Source organism: Saccostrea cucullata, unplaced genomic scaffold (assembly GCF_032062105.1).
Source record: "Saccostrea cucullata isolate Sc308-1 unplaced genomic scaffold, CSIRO_AGI_Scuc_v1 ctg2847, whole genome shotgun sequence".
Taxonomy (NCBI): domain Eukaryota; kingdom Metazoa; phylum Mollusca; class Bivalvia; order Ostreida; family Ostreidae; genus Saccostrea; species Saccostrea cuccullata.
Window position 1 is genome coordinate 61,365 of NW_026918180.1, and position 10,465 is coordinate 71,829.

Below are 10,465 nucleotides of genomic sequence, written 5' to 3' on the forward strand. Positions count from 1 at the left end.
AAAACAAGTCATTTTGAAGCTTTTCTGCATTAAACTTAAAAATATACCAAATTAATGACGTCATATTTCAAGAATGGCCCTTCTTCATGCCATATTCTTTAATGATTTATCATATTCATCTACTCAACTATTGTTAAAGCCAATTTTATAACTTTTTAATAACATTAAATTTTTAGGGCACAATAAAGCTCAAACTGAACCGTCTTCTTTGAAAATCATTCGAATATGTTAACTTTTGAGAGCTGACTTAGAGGTAGGCGGGAGAACAATACTATCGTTCGTAGTTCTTATTGCAGTCATGATGCAGGGATATATGGAAGGCCATCACGCCCTACAACTGTCCACTTCTTTGCATCACTGACCTCGATCTGCCTCTTCCATCAAATGGTTCAATATCTGATTATATAGGAGGATTAAAACATATCATCTTTCACACAAATTATAGGATGCTTATGCCTGAATTATTAAATTAAATCATACTTTCTCCACTGCTTCATACGAGATAATAGATTTTCAAATATTGGATCGCAAGGAATGACCTTTGATGACCCTGGTTTAGGAAATAAGGCTTAATTGTTTCTAGATTTTATACTTCTCAATAACATAATTTTTTTTCTCAAAGATTATATAGCAGATATGGTTTTTGTAATAAATGTGCCCCGATGGCTTACAATGATGTTTGAATTAAACGTCATTGAACATATGTGTATCGTAAATTACTCGTAAAAATGTTTAATTTGCATTGCATGTAAAATGTCACCGACATATTCAATTTTGAGATGGATGATTAAATCTGTTAAAAAAATCACGTTTTTTTTTCTCTTTCTACAAAATAGCTGTTAGTCGTTATGGTTCACGTTTTGAACTGTTTCTTGATGTTGAAGAGATACTTTGGTGTTAATTGCTGTGTTGTTAATTATACCCCCGCTCCAAAGGAGAGGGGGGTATTCTGTTTTACCCTTGTGTGTGTCTGTCTGTGTGTCCGTCCGTAACAAATTTTCGTCGCAGTTTTCTCCGCAGTTTTCTCCGCAACTGCTCATCGTAGATGCTTGAAATTTTAACACAATCTTCTCTGAGGCATGCCATATGGTGAGATACATTTTTTATCAAATCTGATGTCAACTTCCTATATGTCTGTGCGTCTGTCCGTTTCATACATAACAATTTTTCGTCGCAGTTTTTTCTCAGCAAGTACTCATTATAGATGCTTGAAATTTCAACAATGTTCTCTGAGGCATGCCATATGGTGGGATACATTTTTGTTTAAATCCAATATCAACTTCCTGTTTGTCTGTGCGTCTGTCCGTTTCATATACAACAAATTTTCGCAGTTTTCTCAGCAACTACTCATCGCACTCTTTGTCGAGGCATGCCATATGGTGGGATTAATTTTGATTTAAATGTAATGTAAACTTCATATTTTCCTGTTTACTGCCTGTAATTGAACTTGTATATATTAACATGATAGTGCTTATTTACACCAGAGCGGGGGTATTACTAGTGAGCATTGGCTCACAGATTTCTTAAATTGTTTCGTTCAGTGGTATGAGAGTAGTTGCGGATAAGAGATAGGTACCCCTGACGATGAAAGCAGCAACAAGAATAGGAACCTGGAACGTGCGAACCATGTTTGAAACTGGAAAGGCAGCCCAGGTAGCCAGAGAGATGAGGAGATACAACATCCAACTACTTGGAATATGTGAGAGCAGATGGAATGGAAGTGGCATGTCTTCATTGACTAGCGTAGAAAAGATCATATACCCTGGACATGCATACGAAAGTCATGTACACACTGAAGGAGTCGCCATCATGATGTCACCAGCTACTGCCAATGCACTGATTGAATAGGAACCAATCTCATCAGGGATTATGACAGTAAGATTCCACTCCAAAGGAAGAGAAGTAACTGTAATCCAATGTTACTCACCAACAAACACCGCAGAAGAAGAAACAAAAGAAGACTTTTTACACAAAATTGCAGGCAGTAGTGGACAAGACACCAAGGCGAGATATGAAAATCTTGATGAGTGACATGAATGCCAAGATAGGTTCAGACAATTACGGGAAGGAACTCATCATGGGTACCCAGGCACTCGGAAACATGAACGAGAATGGAGAGCTGTTCACAGATTTTTGCGCATTCAATGACCTTGTGATAGGAGGAAGTGTCTACCAGCACAAAACATCTACAAAGAGACTTGGATTTCCCCTGATGGAAAAACCAAGAAGCAGATAGACTTCATTACTATCTCAAGGAAGTGGAGACGCAGCCTCCTTGATACAAGATCAAGAAGAGGGGGTGGGATGATGAAGCTTCACTCCACCATCTAGTACAAGGCACTATTAAAGTCAAATTGAAAGCCTTCAAGGACAACTGTGACAGACTACACATCAAGTTAAACACCCAGAGACTTCAGGAAAAGGGCACAAGAGACACCTTTAGCATTTCACTGAAAAACAGATTTGAGGTCCAAAACAATGTCTGTCAAGAAACTTCACTAGAAAAACACTGGAACTCCATCAAAGACAACTGGAAAGACACATGCGAAGAGATGCTAGGGAAAAGAGAAAAGGAAGACATGGAATGGCTTTCAGGAGATACATAGAAACTGGTCGATGAAAGAAAACTTCTCAAACAGCAAATTATCATTTGTGAGGAGGAACAAAAGAAACAAGAATTACAAGACAGACGGACTATTCTAAACAATGAAGTAAAAAAAAGTGCAAGGAGAGATAAAAGGCACTTTTTTAATGTACTAGCTACAGAAGCTGAGGAAGCAGCAGAGAAAAAGAGACTTCTGTACCATGTACAAAATCACAAGAACCCTGGCTGGGAAAAGACCACCACAGACCAAGCCAGTAAAAGACAAGGAAGGCAACGCTATAACAAAGGAAGAAGACCAGAGAAACCGCTGGGGAGAACATTACAGAGAACTCCTAAATCGCCCAGCACCAGAAACAACACCAAACATACCACCAGGAGACTCTGAACTAGCAGTGATCACCGCCCCTCCCACAAGGGCTGAGACCATCAAGGCTCTGAAGAAACTAAAGAGTGGGAAAGCAGCTGGGCCTAATGGAATCCCTCCAGAAGCCCTTAAAGCAGACACAAAGACTTCAGCAGATATGTTACTACCTCTCCTGCAGAAGACATGGTCAGAGGGAAAGGTACCAGCTGATTGGAAAAAAGGACATCTAGTGAAGTTACCCAAGAAAGGAGACCTGGGACAATGCAAGAACTGGCGTGGCATCATGCTCCTCTCTGTCCCAAGCAAGATCCTAACAAGAATAATACTGGAAAGGCTCAAAGATGCTATAGGAGAACGACTTCGTCCGGCAGGCTTTAGAAAGGACAAGTCCTGTACAGACCAGATCGCCACTCTACGTATGATAATCGAACTGTCACTGGAGTGACAGTCAACACTTTATCTTAACTTCATAGACTTTGAAAAGACCTTTGATAGTGTTGATAGAAAAGTCATCTGTAAACTACTACAGCATTATGGAACGCCTCCTACCTTTATCAACCTGATTCAACAATTGTATGACGAGGCAACATGCCAAGTCATCCACAATGGAAAGCTTACTGAAGCGTTTGAGGTACAGACTGGGGTTAGACAAGGCTGTCTGCTGTCACCGATGATTTTTCTAGTGGTAGTGGACTGGATCATGCGGGAGACAACAAAAGATAGTAAGACAATGGATTTTCACTCAGTGTTTGGAAAACCTTGACTTTGCAGATGATCTATGCCTCATGTCCCAGAAGAATGAGCATATGCAGCTCAAGGCAAATAGGCTTGCAAAAGAAGAAGCAAAGACAGGTTTAAAGGTGAACATCGAAAAGACAGAGGTGATGCGGCTCCACAACAAACAGCAAACGCCAGTTACACTTAGAGAGCACAACCTTAAAGATGTAGACTCCTTTACATTTTTAGGCAGTATCGTCACAGCCACTGTTGGAACAGATGAAGACATAAAAGCTACAATTAATGAAGCCAGACACATCTTCACCACCCTCAAGCCTGTGTGGAGTTCAACAGCATTATCCACACACATAAAACTCCGCATCTACAACACCAATGTTAAGTCTGTGCTCCTCTACGGGTCTGAAACATGGAGAGTCACCAACACCACCTCCAACAAACTACAAACCTTCGCTAACAGATGTCTGCGCCACATATTAAACATCAGATGGCCAGAAACTATAAGCAACAAGAACCTGTGGGCAAAAACAAACCAAGACTCAAATACTAAACAAATAGCCCGCAGAAAGTGGCGATGGATTGGACATACCCTCCGAAAACCACCAGGAGACATTACACGCGACTCACTCGAGTGGAGCCCACAAGGCAAACGGCGAGTTGGGCGTCCCAGGAAAACTTGGCGAAGGTCATGTGAAGAGGAGATCAGGCAATGTGGACACACCTGGGAAAAACTGAAAAAGGCTGCCCAGAATAGAGTGAGGTGGAGAACTGTTGCCGAGGCCCTTTATGTTCTTATTCGTACCACTCAAACGAACATAAATAATTTATAAAATAAACACAAACACGTATATTAGGATGTGAAGCGCTCTGATAGTGCAGTTTACTTATTATACACAGATTGTTACAAATACATATCAATCTTCTTTAATTGTCTTCCTTTCTACAAAATAAAACAAGATTTTTAAATATAAAATCTTTTTAAAACAAGTAAAGCAAGGGCGGGTGGGTGGGGATTCAGTTATATGCACTAAAAAGAGCCTTCGAATGGCTTTAGAATATTCTGTGCTAACAGCGGTCAGTTAAAACCCGAGCAATGAATATTTAAATGTCACCCGACAAGGTGACCAGCATTTCAGCCAATAGATTACAGATATAAATATTCACGAACACGTGTTATTAGCAACATTGATAAATACATTTATGTTCTTATTCGTACCACTCAAACGAACATAAATAATTTATAAAATAAACACAAACACGTATATTAGGATGTGAAGCGCTCTGATAGTGCAGTTTACTTATTTCGAAAGACAAAGAAGAGTCGAAAGAGAATGACTTGTATAATCATGTGAATTTCATATACCTAAGTTTTTGGTTACAGATAATTTATCCTGAATGTTTTCTTTCACATAGCCATCTTTAGCTTTTTCTGACCTCCACCGCCCATGCTTTTTAAACAACCTGTCACTTATACCAGCCGCTGCAGCGGAAGTTGCCCCGCCTGACCGTAGGCTATGAAGACCAAATTTGCTCTTATCTAAACCTATTTTTTCAAAAGCATCTAAGACAATTTCTCGTGCCCTAGTATAAGACAAAGGGCGATTATCTCTTCTAACTTTATATGCACTTGTATTTTTACAAAATGACAAAGATCTGAATAAATATTCTGATGAATCAACTTCAGCACCCAACAATTTTATATAATCTTCTAACATATGTACAGGACAAGTGTCACCATGAGTTCTAGCAATACACACCTCCTGCCCTTCTTTGTAAACATCCATTTTACTTTTCACAATATTAATTTTCATACACACATCATCAAATGATATATCATTAAGTCTAATATTAGCGAGCTCCGAGAATCTGAGGAACCCTGCAAAACCCAACAAACATAAAGTACGCATATTATATAAATTGTTTGATTTGTATCTCTGAACCAATAACTTCAAATGATCTGGTGTAATCGGTTCCTTTTTTACAACTGGCTTGGAAGTCTCTCTTATTGCTCCCTCCTTTGTTAATTTCACTAAAACGGATTCACATGGATCTTTTAGCCCTGCTAGCTGATGTGCCCAACTAATAGAGTGTGTAGCTAATTGAATTTTACCTGATGATTTGTAATCTTTAGCGATAGAAATTATATAGAAAGCCACGTGTTCATCCGCTGCGGGTAATGCAGAAATAGCAGGCAGAAAAGCGCCACACCATCAGAATGCGTTGAATGCGTACCTGTATTGACTTGATGTGTTCGATGCTCTGGATTTTAGGCAGTAGGATGGTAAAAAGTCCCTAAGTTGTTGTAATCGCTGATCCTCAATCCTCGCACTATCAGACCACCGTCCCATTTTAAATATATCTGAAAATTGTATAAAACAGAATACAAAGATTAAATTGACGTTATTAATACACATTTTTCTTATGGTGTATCAGGACCCTCAATCAACTGCAATACACCGACTTAACAGATGTATCAGGACCATAAATCATCTGCAATACATCTGACCAATATATAAACATCTGGTGTACCAGGACCCATCTCATCTGCAATACACCTCAAAACGTATCTATATTTACATTCTGAACTCAACATGAGTATATAAACAAACTCTATATAGCGTTCTATATTAAGATCTTGCATCCAACTTTACTGCCATTATCCCAGAAGTAAAATTTTTTGATCCAAACAAACACGCTTTGTTATCACCCTGAATTAGTATGTCAGTACAATCATTGAATAGTAAAGCATCTTTAACGTACCATCTATACGTCATATCTTTATCAAAAATAAATTGCCAAAAAACAGCGGAGGGCCAGTTTGGAACAATTAAGACCCCGAAAGCCTTGCATGCTATTAGATGTTTAATAGCCCGAACTACTAAGTGAATAGGTGGCACTAACCAATTGTTTTCGTGTTCCCAGTTTTGGGTAAAACAGTCAATAGCTTCTGAGCCAGGATTCCAAAATTTTGAATTATACCGTCCCAACTTACAATTGTTATAATTTGCAAATCTGTCAACAGTAAAAGTTCCGAACAAGTTGTTAACAAATTCAAAAAATGTTGCAGTAACGCCCCAGTCATCGTGATCTATAATATTGCTAAGAAAATCAGTTTTATCATTTTGTAATCTTGGAATCCATTGTATGTCAATTGAAATTTTTTGTTTTACACACATCTTGAAAATATTGTAAGCAAGAGATTGTAAATGATGTTTCATACTACCAGACTGAACAATTTTTACACAACTCTGATTATCAGTGAACCATTTCACCTCTTTATTCACTAAACTATCTTTAAATGAAGCCAAAGCTAATTCAATCGCTCGAAGCTCTCTCCAAGTAGAGCTCATACCCTTCTCAAACTCTTTCCACATTAAGTGAAAAATTTTTGAATCAACTTCGACAGTGTACGCTCCTGAAGCTAGACTACTCGCATCAGAGTAAATAATCACACTTTTCTTTGTCGGTGTGTGTAAATATCTTGTTTTTTCTGAGTAAATACATTGCAACCAAAAATTACATTCATTTAGAACCTCGTTCTTGTGTGTGAATACAATAACATCGTCCCATGACTTTCTACATGCTATCTCTATAGAACAGAATCTTGTCATTATGCTACATATGATACCCATCACTGGTGACATTGACATAATCTTTCCAACCACTCTTGCCAACTCTCTGGCCGTCACTTTAGGAAAACTCTTCACTAGTTTCTGCAAAGAAGCCACTGTATCGTCCAAACGTCTTGTAGGCACTGAAATAGAAAATGACTGTGAATCCCAAAAAATTCCTAACCATTCTAAATTCTGAGTTGGGTAAAATACAGATTTTTCAAAATTTATAAGTAGCCCAAAGTCAGACAAACTCTTTTGAATGAATTCAGAAACTGAAAAACATTCCTATTTAGATGGAGCAAACACGAAACCGTCATCTAGGTAAAGAACTATCTTAATACCCTTCTTTCTCCAGAATTTAACAATGGGTCTAAGACTTTTTGTAAAAATAAATGGAGCAGATGACAAGTCAAACGGGAGAACAGTATAACAATAATATTTTTCTTTCCATGAGAACCCAAGATATCTCTGGAAACTTTCAGAAATATCAATATGATGATAGCCAAATTTGAGATCGAATTTTATACAATAGCAATCTTTCTCAAAATAATCCAGGGCTGTTTTCCAATCTTCAAACTTTATTTTCTCATATTTCACATAATAATTCAGTCTACTCAAATCTAGTATCAACCTCTTTTTTGACCTGTTTTCCGCGACACTAAGAGGGCTTACAATATATGGTCTGTGTGTAACTTCTACAACACAACCTGTCTTGATTAACTGGGATATTTCTGATGTAACAAATTCAGCGTTAATCTCTGCAGATTTGTTATTTCTAAAATTCATAGATGGCGGAAAGGAGAGGAAAGGAATTTCATAACCAGAATGTATTACTTTCAAAATGTAAGGAAAAGCCCCAATTTCTTCCCATTTACTGTAATGCCTTTTTAGACTATGTTTAATACTATGTTCCGTATGACTCTTTTCATGAACACAAGTCAAACAACCTGTATACTTATCATTGACTTTGATTGGTCTTTCCCTTTGGGCAGTTGGATTTCCAGTGCCCTGTTCCGAAACAACCGAAGCAAACGTCGTAGGGCATAGGCTGTCTCCTTGACTGCTTGTTTCTGCCTTGGCCGTAGAGAAATGGCTGTTGTTGCTGCTGTTGAAAGGCAGGAAAGGGCTGAAAAGTACTAGAAACCCCAGAAAGGGCCAGCTGAGCCGGAGATCCCGCAGCTGCCGCTGGTGGCGTTTTCTGTGTCCCGTAAGGCTGAAATCTCTTGTTCTGCTTCTGATGTCTGAGGGCCCTGTTTTCGGCACTGCGTATCTTCTTTTCATCATCGGAGTTGTCTGCGATTTCATTACACTGGTATTCGTTGACAGTTTTCCAGCCCGCGGGAGATGAATCAGCTATGCGTATATGCTTTTGACGCGTTTTCAATTTTTTACACAAGTCAGAAATGATTTGCAATGATTCAGAATCTTTTAAATCAAAGGCTCTCGACTCTAGCTTCTCTAAACCCTCTAATAATTCGGCGTTAAATTCAAATGAATTCGGTTGCCTTCAGACTTTATCTTATGAAGAGAATTCTCCTTGAGTTTCTTCGAGATGGACTCGGACTGCTCCGCTTTTAACTGTCCCGAGATAGTTTTGAATTGAGACTGTATTACTCCCGTGAAGAGTTTAACAATGTCCGAGATTTCCAATGAAGAGTTCCCTCCTGTGCTGTCTTTCGGTAATTTATCTGTGTCCAAAGTCAGTTCATCGCCCGAATCGCCCATATTACGTGGAAATAGAGAGTGAAAAAAGACGTGTTATATGCTCTAAAAAGAGCCTTCGAATGGCTTTAGAATATTCTGTGCTAACAGCGGTCAGTTAAAACCCGTGCAATGAATATTTAAATGTCACCTGACAAGGTGACCAGCATTACAGCCAATAGATTACAGATATAAATAAACACGAACACGTGTTATTAGCAACATTGATAAATACATATATTCCACCAGGAACCAAAAGGAACCATGATGACCCCAAAGCGTAACAGACGGACGGACATCCCAATTACTACATACATACCCTCCCGCTTTTCAAGCGGGGGTATATTAAAATATTTCACTGCAGCCATCAAACATAAAACATTTTAAACTAACAGTTAAATCTCACTTTCAGTCTGTCCATCGGGCATCTCATTTATTTCCTCCATATATTCCAATTTGTTGCATTGTAGCTTTTATCGGACTTCATAGTTTTAATCCATATTTTTTTGTTTAATACATCTGATCTCAAATCTGTATGTGAAACAATTCCTGCTTTTTGTTTTGTTTGATATGTCTGTATGTTTGTGCCTATGTTCCTGCAGGATGAAAGTTTGTAATGAAGTAGTTTGTTGTGGCTACATTGTGTAGTGAACTGTCAGAATCGTCTGTCAGTGTGTTTCTTGGAGAGTATGGTGAATGTTCTTTCATGAAGATATTCACTTTTTCCAAAGGAGGTCATTTTGCCTCTAAGTTCTTAGGTTTATGTATAATTGATATCTTTTTCTGATATTCCAGCCTCATCTGCATATTCTGTCATATATTAATAATTTAAAGAAAGCCTTGAGACAATTGATGTCTAATAATTGGTGGTATACTTATTTATATGATGTTGCTTATGATGAGAATAGGTTTTAATACATCTAACCTATCAATGATTTGACAAATAGTCAGTCATCTCTCCTCACATTGCAACCCTGGAGGCTTGAAACTTTTTGCCTTCCTGACGAGGTTTTCTAGCACGTACTTCAAAAAGATATTGCAGTCTTATCATTGAATCTCTTGAATATGCTTTCATATAGAATGGCAATTTAAGACTAAAGAACAACGGAGAAAACTTTTTGCTTGCAAGAACTGCATCACTGTTGTGACGTCTAATGCCAGCACGAAAACATGGAGGGCAAGGCTGTAATTAAGAAGAACTTCATACTATAACATATTTTCAGGTCACCTGAGTCACTCAGGTAACCTATTGCTATCCGATTTCGTCCGGTGTCATGTGTCGTGTGTTAACATTTGAACATTTTCAGCCTCTTCTCTGAAACCACTGAACCAATTTCAACCCAATTTATTATATAGAGCATCTATGGGTGAAGGGGAACACAAATTGTGAATTTTATGGTGCCCGCCCCCCTGGGGACTGAGGAGTGGGGCCAAACCACTAAAATT

The 10,465-nt window shown here is 38.4% G+C and overlaps 1 protein-coding gene across 1 annotated transcript; it reads left to right on the top strand.

Moving 5' to 3' along the window:
• Positions 1 to 3,754: 3,754 nt before the first annotated feature.
• On the top strand, positions 3,755 to 4,565 carry LOC134258854 (uncharacterized). The gene is made up of 2 exons (XM_062741446.1): positions 3,755 to 4,464; positions 4,559 to 4,565. The coding sequence occupies exons 1-2, from the start codon at positions 3,755 to 3,757 to the stop codon at positions 4,563 to 4,565; spliced, it is 717 nt and encodes a 238-aa protein (XP_062597430.1).
• Positions 4,566 to 10,465: the final 5,900 nt, after the last annotated feature.